Genomic DNA, 16,644 nt, shown 5'->3' with positions numbered 1-16,644 from the left:
TTGGAAAGGCAGCAGAGAGGGAAGATTTCCCCTCTGATGGGGAGGGGCTTTGTCAGGAGCCAGGCAGCAGAGCAGCCTTTAAGTGACAGATAAAAAGCTGGAGCTTCCCAGCTGCGATGGGATTTAAAGGCTCCTCTCCCGCCGACTGCAGTGAGCGGTTTACAGGGCTCTGCATGCCAGCATTCCTGCCTCCCTCCGTACGGGCCCCGCAGCTCTTCCTCAGCAAAAGGAAAACCAAAAGGAGTAAAATTATGTTCTCCACCGTTGGCTGATGGGGAGGAGCATGCACAGGAGTGAAACGATAAGGAGCAAAGCAATGTCAGAACTCACCGCATAGCACTGGGGTTGGGAGACACGGACAGGATGTTCTGCGACACCCCATCCCCAAAGCTCCCTGCACCAGGGTCTGGTCATTCTCATCCCACAGGGCTTGCAATCCAGCTCGAGGGGGGGGCAGGTCTCTGGCTAAACGGCAGCCACTCACCGCTCCCCATGGGAAACATGAGCATTACCCTCAACTAGTAAATGGAGAGATTTTGGCTGCTAAATCCATGCAGGAGTGGCTGCAAAGGAATGCTCAGCCGGGGAACCGAGGAACATCACACCTAGAATGTCTATACTGGAGAGTCCTGTTAACACCCCATCCTGCCTCACACCAGGGAGGCTAAAGAACAGACCCCTATTTCGCCCAGGTCAGAGCGATATTGCTCTGGAGCTAGCTGAAAAGGAGGGAAATGCCCCGGGGTTGCGCCGAACCCCCAGCCGATCCTCCCAAGGGTGGGATATGAGAGGGCAGAGCCATACCTTTCTCCAGAATGTCCTCCGCGCCGTCCTCCCACTGGTCCTCGTCTTCGTATTCATCGTCCACATCTGCAGGAAAGGGAGAGCAGGGGAGACTTGCTCAGTTAAGTGGGCTCCAGGAACCAGCTGGCCAGAGATGCCGCATGGGAAGGGATGGCCTAGAAGCTGCCTGAAGGAAACTGAAGCCGCTCTGTGATCACTGGCCCGACGCATAGGAAGGCAAAGAGAAATCGGACCAAAATTCCTGAAAGCCCTCAGCCTCGGGGGAATCCCTGTGGGCTAGGCACAGGCAGACAAGAGATCCAGTCAACAGCAGCCATGTCCTGGGGAACAGCATTCAGCTGACAGGTCTGGAACTTCTCTAACTCCCAAGGGGCCTCACAGAAGATATGGGGAAGGTCTCTATACAGCTGCTCTTAATTAAGACTTGCTTAGTCCTTCACTAGCCCCACTCACCCCAGGGTATCTGAGCACTTTGCACACAGAGAGCCTCCTAACCAATTACCACCTGACACACTTTCCTAGGGGATAGGAAAGTATTTTATGCCCATTTTAAAGCAGGAGAAACCGAGGCACAGAGAAGGAAAGTGATTTGATCCCAAGGTCACCCCACAATTGAACAGAAGGGCTGGGAATAAGGGGTCCTGATCCTCCATTCCCCTGCTCTAATGTCGAGACCCAACTCCCCTCCCAGAGCCAGGAATAGACCGCAGAAGTTCTGACTCCCAGCTCCCTCTATTCCTACCAATTACACCGCACACGGGGCAGCTGCCCCACCATCAGCATCCCTGGGGGCCTCAGTGTAACACACACAGAGCCCTTGAAGTTCCTTACCGGCTTCATCCAAGATGAACCCTCCATGTCTGGGCTTCTTTGGCGGCCGATCATCATCATCCTCCTCTTCCTCCTCATCATAGTCTTCTTCCTCCTCCTCTTCCTCTTCTTCAGCCTCCTCCTTCTCGCTGCCCGCAACGCTGGCATGCTCCTCCTCTGCCTGGGCGTTGCAGAGGGAAGCTGACCAGTTACAGAGCCCATGCCAGCCCTGGACTCGCTGGCTGGATCTCCCAGGAACAGGTCCATCCCCAGAGCTTTCCCCATGAGAATCAGCATGCAGGGCCCGGGAGGAAGTGGAGGGACGGTAAGGGTGAGCCTTGCTTCCCCCCTCCCTTGCAATCTGCCTCCCCCAGCCATGGAGTCGGCACCCCCAGAGCAGAGTTTAGTCTCCGGGGTCTATTCAGTCTGTGACCACTCTGCCGAGAACGGCCATGAGAAGGACAATTGGGCAGGTGATTTGTGACATGGACACCTGTTCTCCTGGACTGACATGCGTCAAACTCACTTCCAACAGGCCACTGGCCAGACCCCAGATGGCAGTTTACTTCTGTTACCAAAAGGGGTTAGATCGGAACTGGTGAGCTGTGGCTCCTGGAGAGCGCTTCACCTGTGGATCTCAAAGTGCTTTAAAAAAAAAGGGTGGAGAAGTATCATTTTCCTCCTTTCACGTAGGGGGAAACTGTGGCAGAGACGCAATGACTTGCCTCAAGTCACACAACATAGCTAGGAATAAAACCCAGGTGTCCTGACTCCTGGTGCAGTGTCCTAGCCAAGTTCCAATCCCCTGAGCCATGCAGTCCCTACCCTGCTTCTTAGGTTTTTAGTGTTTTTTGTTTTGTTTTTTAAAAGACAGACTAGAGTAACATTTGGGACATGCTACATTTCAAGTGGGTATAAACACCAACCCCTTCCCCCCCCAAAACACATTCCTTTAGGCAGTGACCACATCTCTCTGTCAGCCTCACCTCGTTTTCTACCTCCTCCGCCTCGCTGCTCCGCTCACTCTCATCCTCGGAGAAGTTGCTGTCTTCGCTATCCGACATCTTCGCGGGGCTCCTGGGTTCGAAGGGGATGGAATTTCCTCCTGAGAAATACCTACGAGAACAGGGGATGCTCTCAAAGAAGGGATCTAAATGGACTTCACCCTTCCTTCTGCACCTTCCGTCCAAAAATCTCAGAGCTCTGCAAGGCACCTATTAGTCCTGTTTTATACATAGGCAAACCAAGGCATATTCAGGTTAAAGTGATTTACTCTAGATCTACCAGCTGATGGAGATTTTACAAACACTCACACTGGAGTATCCAAGCCCCTTACAAATATCAACGGACTTGTCCTCCCAACACCCCAAGGAGGTAGGGAAATATCATCATCCCCCTTTTACAGATGGGAAACTGAGGCACAGAGCAACCGTGGGCAGCTAGAGAGAAACACAGGGTCTGTATATCCAGAAACATCCCCTCTTTATTCATCAGATCTAAGTCCTGTGCCTCATGGTAGTTGAAACATGATCAAAAAGAAGCATCTGCCAAATGCTATAGACACTTATTCTGTCAACTGAGCCATGAGAGTGAATTAAAATTCACTGAGTAACTATTATATGTATTACAGCAACTCCCCGGAGTCCCTAGCAGGACGCCATTGTGCCAGATCAGGGGTAGCCAACCTGTGGCTCCGAAGTCACATGCGGCTCTTCAGAAGTTAAAATGCGGCTCCTTGTACAGGCACCAACTCCAGGGCTGCAGCTACAGGCGCCAACTTTCCAAGGTGCCGGGGGGGGGTGCTCACTGCTCCACCCCTGGCTCTGCCACAGGCCCTGCCCCCACTCCGCCCCTTCCTGCCCCCTCCCCTGAGCCTGCCATGCCCTCACTCCTCCCCCTCAGAGCCTCCTGCACTCCATGAAACAGCTGATCGGGAGCTGCAGGGAGGGAGGGGGAGGTGCTGATCAGCGGAGCTGCTGGTGGGCGGGAGGCGCTGGGGACGGGGGAGCTGCTGACATATTACTGTGGCTCTTTGGCAAAGTAAATTCTGGCTCCTTCTCACGCTCAGGTTGGCCACCCCATGCCAGATGCTGTACATTTTAATTGCTATTAGGTGTATTATGGTAACATCTAGGCACGCCTTGTCGCAGACCAGGACCCCATTACACTAGGCGATGTACAAACCCAGAACAAAAAAGACAGTCCCTGCCCCGAAGAGCTGACAATTTAAGTGTAAGACAAGAGACAACAGATGGAGCCGGACAGGGGAGCACAAGCAAACCATAATTATTAATATAATATACACAAAAGGACCCACCCATGGTGCAATTTGGCAGAAGCTGCAGTTTGCCTTTTCTTTTTTACAACAAAACTTTGCATTTTTTCCATCTTAATGTAAAGGCTCTGAAGTGCCGTGGAGTACGAAAGACTCGATCACATAGCGTTTAATTCTCTCACCGTGCTAGACGGTGGTCAGTTGATTCTTGGCAACGACGCTGGTTAGATGCTAGCTGGGTTGCAAAGGAGTGACACCAAACGCAAAACTGTGCAAGTCCTTCTACAGTTTGAAATTACCACTCGTAAATCCCCGATTTTTAGACTCTGCAGTTCTTCTGACTGCACATAACATGACTACCACTATAGCCTCTGACCCAGCCTACCTGTGTATACTTGTTAATGTCGCTTCAGGTCCTAGGCTGTAAAATGAGATAATGATACTTCCCTGCCTCCCAGGGGGGTGTGAAGTGCCAAAATATAGGGTGATGGGAGCCACATAAGTACCTTAGAGACAGACAGACCCCCCCCCCCACCCCCGAAGCCAGTGGGGTTTCATGAGGACACAGGGAATCACCTGTTAGGATATAGATATTCAGGCCTGTCTGTAAAGGCCTGTACTTTAAGAATTTAGGGGTATTCTTATCACTTGGTTAGTTCTAGAGGTATAAAAGAAAGAATCAAAATCACTGTCTGCTGGTGTAAGGGCCTTCTCTTACTGTGACAGTTTGAGGCCCTGTTCTTAGGCTAAGGCCTTTGGCTAAGCAGCAGAGGCAGCCATAAGCTAGGAAGCGAACAGTCACATCCCCACATTCCAAACTAGTCACATTGAAAGAAGGTGCTATTGGGCTGTCAGGCACTATCAGGACAGGATTGTATTCCTATCACCTCCAGAGAAAGGGAAGTGCCTAGAAAATGTAAAAGGAAACTTAGTTTGATAGCATCCTGTCTGGCAAGAACTCACTTATCAATAGCTGGGATGTGAAATCCTCACTTCTGTATTGTTTTGTCATTATAGTTCCCACTTTGCTATTGTTTGTCTGTATAATCTCTGTCTGGTTCTGTGATTGCTTCTGTCTGCTGTATAATTAATTTTGCTGGGTGTAATCTAATGAAGGTGGTGGGATATAATTGGTTAGCTAATCATGTTACAATATGTTAGGATTGGTTAGTTAAATTTCAGTAGAATGACTGGTTAAGGTATAGCTAAGAATATTACTATATAAATTAGGGGCAGACAGGAAGTAAGTTGGGATTTGAAAATAAGGAAAAAGGAACTTGTATTTAAGCTTGCTGGAAGTTCACCCCAATAAACATCGAATTGTTTGCACCTTTGGACTTCGGGTATTGTTGCTCTCTGTTCATGCGAGAAGGACCAGGGAAGTGGGAGAGTGAAGGAATAAGCTCTCTAACATCACCCACTCAGGGCTCACCACAGGATCGGGGCCAATGTGGTTACGCACACGATTCTGCAAAGACTTACACGCACGTTTCGCTTTTCGCATGTGAGTAGTACTGCTCCGTGGTCCCACTGAAATCACGTGCTGAAAAGTGAAGCATGGACAAAGTCTTTGCAGGACCTGATCCAAACTCACTGCAGTCAATGGACATAGCGGACTTCAAGCAGGCTTTGGAACAAGCCTCTAATGAACTGAGAATTTCATATCGACTCAACATAACATTGCAAGATCAAAATGAAGCAATACTGTCATTCAGAAGCTTTCCAAATACAGTACAGCCTGTTCTGTGTGATTGCTGGAGAGAGATCAAGAAAGCAAGCAATCCAACTCCATTAGAATTAGTTAGTACTAGCAAGGAAATGCATTAATTTACTTTGTTTTGGCTTGTGACTTTCTCTGTGCTGAGAGGAAGGTGTATTCCTGGTTTTCTTTTTGTAACTTTAAAGTTTTTGCCCAGAGGGAAATCCTCTGTGTTTTAAATCTGATTGCCCTGTGAGATTAGCTTCCCTTCTAATTTTACAGAGGTGCTTCTTTTACCTTTTTCTTTCTAATAAAGTTCTGTTTCTTTTAAGAGCCTGACTGATTTCTCTATTGTTCTAAGACCTAGGCGGGGGTTGGGTCTGTGATCACTTTGTAACCAATTGGTTAGGATATTATTCTCAAGCCTCCCCAAGAAAGGGGGTGTAAGGGCTTGGGAGAATATTTTGGGGGAATAGGCACTCCACGTGGTCCTTTCCCTGATTCTTGGTTAAATCACTTGGTGGTGGCAGCGTACCCTCCAAAGGCAAAGAGTTTGTGCCTTGGGGAAGTTTTACCCTAAGCTGGTAGAAATAATCTTAGGGAGGTCTTTCATGCTGGTCCCCACATCTGTACCCTAGAATTCAGAGTGGGGAGGGAACCCTAGTACAGCCTAGATTATCCAGCTCTCCCAGGGTGCACGAAATACATTTGGCTAAGCAAGAGAATTTTTCAATGTAATTAAATGACACTGGGGTTCATAAACCTGTTTCAGGTAACAGAAGTTATAACCTTTATTCAGTAATTACGGCACATGTAGGTGTTTATTGATAACTAAGTCGTGTAACGTTTGCGCGGCTCTGGCAAATTTTTGACAGGTTAGTCACAGTGTTTTGTAAGGGAAAAACAATCGAACTTCCTTACAGGAAAGCCAGCAATTTTACTAGCTACTTCATATATTAGTATATTATTTGCAGTACAGTTGCATTCAGCAACCCCAACCCGACCCCATCATGCTGAGCACTCTACTCTGCTCTGAAGGGATTACAGTCTATGTCCTGATTCTGCAAGTTGCTCCACGCATGTAGGCCCAAGCCCACAAGGCAAAGCTTTCAGATCAGGGCCTACATTAAGACAGGATGCAAGAAGGACCGCAGCAGGGAATGGTGGAGGAAAACTGAGGGTGACAGCGGTGAAAACACGTAGTCGAACATACCGTGTCACATGTTTAAAAGAGCCCCAAATACTTTACATACCAATATATGAGCTATATACATGAATCACTTCACTTGCCAGTGAAATAGAGCAATGTGAGATGTGCAACACAGCAGCTGGAGCCACACAGCAGCACCACATAACACTTTAAGGCAGGAAGCGAAGAACAGCACTACAGCCAGTTGAAACCACCAGGTTGGTTGGTTTGTTTTTTAAAGGAGGCAGAAAATAACTACACAGGAAATGGATAACACGCCAGTTATGAGGAGTGTTGGGGTATGGCTGCCGTAGATAAGAAAATGGAAAGGAGAAAAACGATATGAAGATGGATAGAGTCAGATGAACTGGAAGAAAAAGGGATATACAGGTGGGAGATGGGGCAAGATTGCAGACAACTTTAAACTATGGGAATTTTAATTTATGTTCTTTTATTTGACTGTATTTCCCTGACAGATATTCTACAGAATTTATGAGGAAAGGGATTAAATGGTTCTGTTAGAATTATTTCACTACGCAACCCAGAATACGCAATTAGAGAAAGAGTTTGAACAACCCAAAATATACTTGAACGCACACACAAGACCCTCCTGCAGATTGACCACAGTAGCGCCAAGAACCCCTTGCTTGACAACATTTTCTAGCGATGGCAGATGGACCCCAGCACAAACAGCAGGGGTTTCACATTTCATGCCACAGGAAGGAGGTGGCCCAAAGATAGCCAGGAATCATCTTACTTGCCTGCCCTAAAATTCCAAAGCCGGATGTGCACATGGAAGGGGAAAGCATCACTTTAAAATCTCCCAGGCAAGGACTAAAACTATGGATCTCAGGGAATCTTGAACAGGCCATATTCCAAATTACAGCCTCAAGTGTCCTGTAACCTGATGGGAGATAGAGGACCATTGGGTGAGGAAGTGGGTCTTCCCAGCTCCCCCCGGATAGCAGCTTCCCAAAAGCAGGATTACCAGTTGCTGAAGGCGAGTTTCAGAATTCGGACTCCCTCCATGTACTTGGAGAGCAACCATTAGGGATTCCCCAAGCCCAAAATATGAATCCTCTCCCACAACAGTAAGCCCAGCTCCCCCAGATCTGGGATCAGATAGTGCAGGTCAGAGGGACCCACTCATCTGAGTCTTTTCAAGTCAAAGACCAAGGGCGGTGCATGGGGGAAGGCTGGGGTCAGAGATCAAAGTCAGGGCTTGCTGGAATTAAAATCTGAATTGCCTAGGTCAGAAGCAACAGCCCACAAGTCAGCATGTGTACGTGAGGGTCAGAGGTTTCAGATCAAGGTGGGAGGGCTAGGGTCAGGGGTCACAGGTCGGTGAGCGCATGCCAGTGTGGGGATGCTGTGGTCGTGGTCACGGTCAGGATGGGAGGACACAGGTCAGAGATCACAGGTCAGAGAGCGCATGTAAGGGTAGGGTGAAGTCAGTGGTCACAGGTCAGCAAGTGCACACAAATCAGGGCGGCCTGGGGTCAGAGGTCACAGGTCGGGGAAGAGCTAGGTCACAGGTCGCATGTCAGTGAGGGCACACAAAGGTGGGGGGCTGGGGTCAGAGGTCAGGAGAGGAGGATCGGGTCAGAGATCACAGGTCACATGTCAGTGGGGGCTGGGGTCAGAGGTCACAGGTCAGTGGGGGCTGGGGTCAGAGGTCAGCACGGGGGATCGGGGTCAGAGGTCACGGGGAGGCCGGGTCAGAGGTCACTGCGCAGACAGGACCAATCACCCCGACTCTCCCCCTTGCCCGGCCGGGGTCAGGGCCCCGCACGGCCCCGCGGGGCTCAGACGCTCTCGGCCGGGCTCGGCGGCCCGCTCAGGCCCCGGGGCTCTAGGCCGCAGCGAGCGGGGGCCCGCCCACCCCGCGCCCGGCGCCGCCCTCCCTCACCGGCCTGCGGGCTCCTCGGGCTGCTCCCCGCGGCGGCTCCGCTCCCGGCAGGGCCCAGGCCCGGCTCCGGCCTCCGCACCCCGCTCGCCCCGGCGCGGCTCCAGGCGCCGCCGCCAAAACCTCGCGAGGCCGGCCGGGGAGTCACGTAGGAAACGGCAGCGCGTCACGTGGCGCGGGAGGGGCGGGGGGGGAGGGAGGCGGAAGAGCGTCACGTGCTGGGTGACAAACCGAGGCCTTCCTTCCTCCCCGGCCTGCGGGCGTCACGTGACGGGGGAGGACGCACAGGCTTGCTCTACGGTGTCCGGGAGGGGTCAAAAGGTGGGGGTCTTAAAGGGGCAGGCCCCAGAGGGGGTGAGGGAGCCCAGAGAGGGGAGCAGGGGCAGGCCCCGGGTGGGGGAATTGGAGCAGGCCCCAAAGGGCAGAGCAGGGGGTTGGGGAGCTCAGAGGAGGTAACTGGGGGGGTATTAAAGGGGCAGGGGCCCGGGGGGGGAGCACAGAGGGGGCTTAGGGGGATATCAAAGGGGCAGGCCCGGGGGGGGGGGGGGGGGTACAAAGGGCTTGGGGTGTGAAGGGGATCAGGGCTGGGGGAGGGGCGTCGAAAGGTGCTGTGGTCGGCTGCGCTGTTGGGGCCCCTGTGACCCCCGACCCAGCCCGGGACAAGGGCTGCACGGTTTGTGGCCGTGGCTTTCTTTGGGCGACCTGGTTTGTCCTGCTTTAGTCCCTAAGCTGCCCCCCCACACACACAGCCGCACCCTCCTGCGCGCCCCATGTCCACGCCCCTGTCTCCTGTTTAATCGTCCTACCTACCGTACCGTAACGACACTGCAGCCATTCCCCCTCTTCGTCCCTGCTCCGGGGCTGGTTGCCAGAAGGCGACTTTGCACCATGCTGAATAAAAATAAGGGTTTGGCTGCACTCCCAGCCCTGAACCGGTGCAGCTGCACAGCGAAGACGCTGTCTACACCAGTGGTTTTCAAAGCCGGTCCGCCGCTTGTTCAGGGAAAGCCCCTGGTTGGGCCGGGCCGGTTTGTTTTCCTGCCGCGTCCGCAGGTTCGGCCGATCGTGGCCGCCAACTGGCCACAGTTCGCCGCTCCAGGCCAATGGGGGCTGCGGGAAGCGGCGCAGGCACGAGGGATGTGCTGGCCGCCCTTCCCGCAGCCCCCATTGGCCTGGAGTGGCGAACTGTGGCGGTGGGCGGCGCGATCGGCCCGAACCTGCGGACGCGGGCAGGTAAACAACTGGCCCGGCCCGCCAGGGGCTTTCCCTGTAACAAACAGCGGACCAGTTTTGAGAAACCACTAATCTACACCGATGGGGGTGCCCCACTTCCCGGGAGAGCGGTAGCTTCGGTCCGCAGGAGAAGCCCTCCGTCGACGCAGTATTGTCTACAGCAGGAGTTAGATCAGTATAACAGCGTTTGCTCAGGGGTGTGGAAAATCCACCTACTTATACTGACATAAGTTGTAGTGTAGCCCAAGGCTAACACTCTCTTCTGAAAATGCATTAATTTGATTTGTGGATCCAGGGGCAAATCTCAGCTCTGCAAACTGGACCGTAGGAGCCTTTCTGTCTTTGGAGCACCAGTATTATCAGTACTAGCCGATCATGGAGCCTGCTAATTCAGGCAGACTTCAATTAAGGCAATCGGCACAGTTTGCTGACAAAGGCACTCAGCCAGGTTTATTGCTCTCAAGGCAGAGTCCTAGTACCCTGGCTCCTTGGTTAGAGGTACACTAACACATGAGTGCCCAGTGGCAAGGAGTGATTCAGTCAGCAGCAGGAGTCCTCTGCTGTCCCCAAGCCATGCAAAGGATCAAGGCGAGGAACCCTGACATTTATAAACTGAAGCCAAACAATTGGGATAAACAACTTAGGTACCCACCTTACATGCTTCATGACTCTGTTTGTTACCTCCCCTTGTTCCTGATATGTTGGATAAAACATCCCTGTTCATTATTCTGTCGAATCATCTTATCCTGTACAAGATTGGGATGTATCTGTACTAGCCTTCGGAAATGTATTTGTCTAATATGTAATTTATGTAAATATCTAGTGCATTATTATTTTGCCAAGGCCAGGTGTACTCTGGTTCACGGCCTTTGGTTCAGGCCTCAGATCTCACGCCAGGCCCAGTACTCCAGGCTCTCTCTCTCTACTACATCTGGTAGAGGTGTTCGTACACTGTAGGGTTCAGCATTGTCTCTTACATAGATTTGTACTGGATCTCCTTTCAAAAGTCCAGTATCATTAAATTCTTCATTGAGTTTTTCCACCCTCCTCACTAGGCCCATCCTGGCTTCTACACTACAACTGAGAAGGTTGTTGGGCTTTGATCACATGCACTCTGAATGCATAGCTTTCGTCTTTGTAATTTGTTTCTGTGGTGAACTAGCCCAAGCAGCTCAGAATTCCTCCAGGGCTAATCAGAGCTGTGTCAGGTGACTTCAGCTGTGGAAGGGGTTCAAGGCGATTCCGAGATGACTGTGACATCAGCTCCTGAGTCAACTTTAAAGTCAATCATCTTGCCATGAATATTCAGTTTCACTCTTCAGACAGGTTCTGTGTCATCACAAGTGATAGATCCTAGAAACAATGGCTCTTGATTGTCTGTAGTATGAGTCAACTCCCTGACTGCTTTGGTGTGGCAAACAATTGCAAAATGTCCATCTTTCTTGCATTTATTACACTGTGCGCCTTTGGCTGGATATGCGTCATCTCTTGGGATATGACTTTTTCCACACTTTGTGTAAATCAGCTGGAATTTGTCCCTCTTAGCCTGGGAGTTCTCTCTGCTTGCCTCAGGGCTTTTCTGATAATGACTTTTAACGCTAAAGTGTCTGTTTACAGGTTCTAAGGCCATGTCTTCACTAGCACTGATGTCAGCAAAACTTTTGTTGCTCAGGGGTGTGAAAAAAACACACACGCCGATGTGACATAAGTTTTGCCAGCATAAGCGCTCATGTGCACAGTGCTATGTCGGCAGGAAACGCTCTCCTGCTGACATAGCTACCGCTGCTCATTGAGCTGGTCTTATTATGTCGATGGGAGAGCTCTCTCCCGTTGGCATAAGGCGGCTCTACAAGTGCTTTTAAAGCAGAACAGATTTATCAGTGCAGCTGTGCCACTGTAAGCTTGTAAGTGTAGACATGGCCTAAGCTAGTTTCAGGTTTTCCAGTTTGTAAAGTTTATCTAGGTATTGCTATTTCACCAGTTCAGATTTTATCCTTTAGTGCTCTGGCACGTGTGGCTGAGGTTCATTTAAATAAGGAATTTTACACACACTGCCACCTTTTCGCTGAACAGCATAATCTAATTTAGCATCCCGTTTCAAAAAAGGCAGGAGCTTGGATCCAAGCGTGTCGTGTAGGTGCAGAGGTCCACCTGGGGGGCATTGGATCAGCATTCATGTCGTGCCCTCTGTCAGTACCTGGCTAACTGCTGAAAAGCTAATGATCCAGCCGAATTCAGTGAACCCTGGTCACTTGTCAGCCATCATCCCTGACGTGGTGCCATCCCCTGGCTTTCTAGTCATCGCCTTGGCAGAGGTCTCCTCTTTGCAGCACCTCTCACACCCTCTGGGAAAATTGTAAGGATCCACTGTCTTAGCTTCTCCGCCTCTCAGTACCCACTGGGCTACAAGGCAGCAGGCAAACTCTGGTGGCACATTCCTTCCTTCGTGTCGTTCAGTCCGCTTGTCATCTGGAAAAACAACCAAAGGCAACTTAGGTCAGGTCCGGGAATAAAGGCTAATTGTCCTTAAAAATCAAAAGCAGCCAAATCGCTGCCACTAGAGAGCTGTGATTCCCCAGCTGCATATTGCACTGCCTCCATGGAATAAAAATCTTAACCGCTTGAGGGCACAGCCACAGAGACTCATCCATTCAGGGATGGATGGAGGCACAGATGAGGCAGCTGCTCATCAGTGTGGTTGGTCTGAAAGAGAAAAATAGTGTCTCTGGAATGAACTGTTAGAGAATTTCTTCCATGAGGAGTAAATGCCCACTCTCTGCTCCCCCACCCCATATAGGGTTTTATCTACCTCTCCAACAATATAAGGCCCAGAGGAATCTACGTTGTTGGGGATGGGGGGGAGTCCAGGCTGGAAATCTCTTATTCCACCAGGGATGAAAGGAAGGAACTGAAGTATAAAATTGCAGAACCAATAATTGTGGTATGTAACCTATAACTGAAATCAGCCTCTGTACCAGATGACTGGAGAGTAGCTAAATGTGATGCCAATTTTTTAAAAAGGCTCCAGAGGCGATCCTGGCCATTATGGGCCAGTGAGCCTAACTTCAGTACCAGGCAAATTGGGTGAAACTAGAGTAAAGAACAGAATTATGAGACACATAGATGAACACGCTATATTGGGGAAAAGTCAACATGGCTTTTGAAAAGGGAAATCATGCCTCACCAATCTATTAGAATTCTTTGAGGGGGTCAACAAGCATGTGGACGAGGTGATCCAGTGGATATAATGTACTTGGACTTTCACAAAGCCTTTGACAAGGTCCCTCACCAAAGGCTTTTGAGCATGGGATAAGAGGGAAGGTCCTCTCGTGGGTCAGTAACTGGTTAAAAGACAGGAAACAAAGCGTGGGAATAAACCGTCAGTTTTCACAGTAGCGAGAGATAAATAGCGGGGTCCCCCAAGGATCTGTCCTGGGCTCAGTGCTGTTCAACATATTCATAAATGATTTGGAAAAGGGGGTAAACTGTGAAGTGGCAAAATGTGCAGATGATACAAAATTACTCAAGATAGTTAAGCCCAAAGAGAGCTACAAAAGGGCCTCACAAAACTGGGTGACTAGGCAAAAAAATGGCAGGTGCAATTCAGTGTTGATTAATGCAAAGTAATGCACATTGGAAAACAAAATCCCAACCATTTGTACAAAATGATGGGGTCTAAATTAGCTGTTAGCCCTCAAGAAAGTGATCTTGGAGTCATTGTGATATGTTCTCTGAAAACATCCACTCAGTGTGCAGGACAGTCAAAAAAGCTAACAATGTTAGGAACCATTAGCAAAGGGATAGATAATAAGATAGAATATAACATAATGCCACTATATACATCCATGTGTAACCCACACACCTCCTGGATGTGGTTCTGTCCCATCTTGTGGCACCAAGACCACTTAGAGAGATTAATGAGTCTGCTTAACAGCCATATGGCTTTTAGCTCATGCAGTAGAGGCTCATGCATTAAGCTCCCGAGGTCCCAGGTTCAATCCTGCCTGCCGATGACTAGGGTCTCTTGGTGTTACACACCTTGCATACTGCATGCAGTTCTGGTCGCCCCATCTCACAAAAGAGATATTGGAACTGGAAAAGGGGCAGAAAAGGGCAATGAAAATGATGAGGGGGATGGAACCGCTTCTCTACAAAGAGAGTTTTAAAAGCTTGGGACTGTCCAGCTTAGAAAAGAGACGCCTGAGGGGGGTATGAGAGAGATCGATAAAATCATGCCTGGTGCAGAGAAAGTGACTGGGGAACGTGTTATTTACCCCTTCACATCACACAAGAATTAGGAGCCACCTGATGAAATCAATGGGCAGCATGTTTAAATCAAACAAAAGGAAGTACTTCGTCACCCAGCTCATAGTTAACCTGTGGAACTCATTGCCTGGGGATGTTGTGAAGGGTAAAAGTATAACTGGGTTCAAAAACAAGTGAGATAAGCTCCTGGAGGACAGGTCCATCAGTGCTATTAGCCAAGATGGCCCGGATGCAACCCCATGGTCTGGGTGTCCCTGAACCTCTGATTGCCAAAAGCTGGGACGGGATGCCAGGGGATGGATCACTCAATAATTGCCCTGTTCTGTTCATTCCCTCTGAAGCGTCTGACACTGGCAGAAGACAGGAAGCTGGGGCTACATGGACAATTGGTCTGACCTAGTATGGCCGTTCTTATGATGGGAGAGATGCATGTGGCACCAAGCTGTTAAGAATTATGAGGCAGAGGGAAGATACGGGGGACTCATGGGGGTGAAGATGGGGTGGGGGGAGAGAAGCTAATGGTTGCGAAAACTCCTTCTGAATGTGATCCTGATAGAATCATAGAAATGCCAGGCTGAAAGGGCCCTCGAGAGGTCATCAAGCCCAGCCCTCTGAGCTGAGGCCAGATCAAGAAACCTAGACCAACTTCTTCTGAAAAACCTCCAGCGACAGGGATTCCTGTTCCAGACCTTCACTCCCCTGAAAGTTTGTCCTAATATCTCACCTAAATTTCCCTTGCTGCAGATTAAGCCCATTGCATCTTGTCCTGCCTTCTGCGGACATGGCAAACAATTGATGCAGTGCTGCCTGGCTGAGTCTGCAGGTGGGATAGCTTGGAGATCTGGCTCAGCGGGGTGCTGACCAGGTTGCCTGACGCTGGCCACTTAAATGGCAGCACTGTCACCTTATGATTGTTTTTAGCAGAAACCTTCAACTTCTTTGGGGATCAGGGATGGAGCAAACAGCCCTGCCCCTCCCTCCCTGTTCAGACCTTCTTCCCTATTTGCTAGGTACCTGTCCCTACAGGCCCCCAAGATACCAACTGGCAGCGTTCAACTCCGCCAGCCAAAGCAAACAAACCCCAAGGAACGCAGGGGAGGGAATGAACCAGGGATACTTTCTATTAACCTTTGATCTGTTTCATTCTGCGTCTGACATTCCTTCAGGGTTAGCGAAACGCTCAGAGCCGAGCTTGCCGCAACAACCCAGATGCCAGACTGGTGGCACACCGGCATGGCACGGAATACTTGTGTGCCTCAGCTTCCCCATCTGTAAAATGGGGATAATCCCACCTACCTTCTAGCGGTGTCATGAGGCTTCACATTTATGGGGGTGTTCAGACCCTATAGTTTGGTTAATGCACAATCACCTGACATAGGAACAGCAAGACTGGATCAGACCTGAGGGCCATTTGGCCCAGTATCCTGGCTCTGACACTTCCCAGCACCAGATGGTTCCGAGGCAGGAGTAAGAACCCTACAGTAGCAGGTATGGGAGAGTCAGCACCCCACATTAGAGAGTAGGATGAGACTAAACAGTCAGAAATTGACTTAAACCCCAGAAGCTGGAGGTTCAATATCCCTGCCAATATTTTTGTTAGCATGAAAGCCTCTAACTCTGGATATTCTTGTTATCCACCTAAATATTCAGTTTCTTTTTGAATCTTCCTCAGTTCCCAGCCTGAACAAAATCATGTGGCAGGGAGTTCCCCAGACTAATTATGCATTGTGGGTTTTGTTGGGTTTGAATTTCCCACCTTTAACTTCATTCAGTGTCCCCTGCCCTTGTATTACAAGACAGGAGGAAAAGAAGCTCCAAACAACTGTCTTTTTCCCAGTCTCTACATTACAGATTTATCATCTCCCTGCCCTTTTATTCATCTTTCTACAGTAACCAGCCCAATCTCTTCTTCTCGTTATTGGAGAGTTTTTTCCAGGCCCTCGATCATTCTCATCACCCTTCTCTGCACACCCTGTAATTCTGTGATAACCTTGTCGACATGAGCAACCAGCGCTGCACACGACCACATGTACCCAGTTATTTCTCCAGCCTCTCTAAAACTTACTGGCTGCCCCATCACCTGGGGCGCTGGATTCTGCAAAGCCTTTGACACTGATTCTGTTAATTACTGAAACTGCACTGAAACTTGTGCTAACCATTAAAAAAAAACCAGTAGCCACCGACACCGATTTTGCCCTCAGGTACCCTTTGCACTAGAAGTGCGGAATAGCTAAATGCATGGGGAGTTTGAACTCAGATCCTCAAACCACTTTTTACCTTAAGCCGGACAAAAGACTTTTTGTGCAGCCTGGTGTCAGGGATTGTACCTTTAAGAGACCTGGCAGTGAAACACCCCAGGAAGTGAACTGGTTGGAAGCAAGTGAGCTGCAGGCTTGTATAAAGATGTATTTGTTTGCGTTAGCCACCTCCATGCCTGATACCAAGCAGGGGACGGCAAAGCC

At 49.9% G+C, this 16,644-nt stretch overlaps 1 protein-coding gene across 1 annotated transcript in view; it reads right to left on the bottom strand.

The window, feature by feature from the left end:
* SUPT5H (SPT5 homolog, DSIF elongation factor subunit) overlaps positions 1–8,851 on the bottom strand; it is a 31,608-nt gene extending 22,757 nt beyond the window's left edge. The window contains 4 exon segments of the mRNA XM_037884713.2: positions 805–870; positions 1,636–1,795; positions 2,601–2,730; positions 8,687–8,851. Coding sequence (XP_037740641.1) covers positions 805–870; positions 1,636–1,795; positions 2,601–2,678 — 304 coding nt within the window. The 5' untranslated portion in view covers positions 2,679–2,730; positions 8,687–8,851.
* Positions 8,852–16,644: the final 7,793 nt, after the last annotated feature.

Source organism: Chelonia mydas, chromosome 23, assembly GCF_015237465.2.
Source record: "Chelonia mydas isolate rCheMyd1 chromosome 23, rCheMyd1.pri.v2, whole genome shotgun sequence".
NCBI lineage: Eukaryota > Metazoa > Chordata > Testudines > Cheloniidae > Chelonia > Chelonia mydas.
This window is presented reverse-complemented; position numbering and strand designations above follow the sequence as displayed.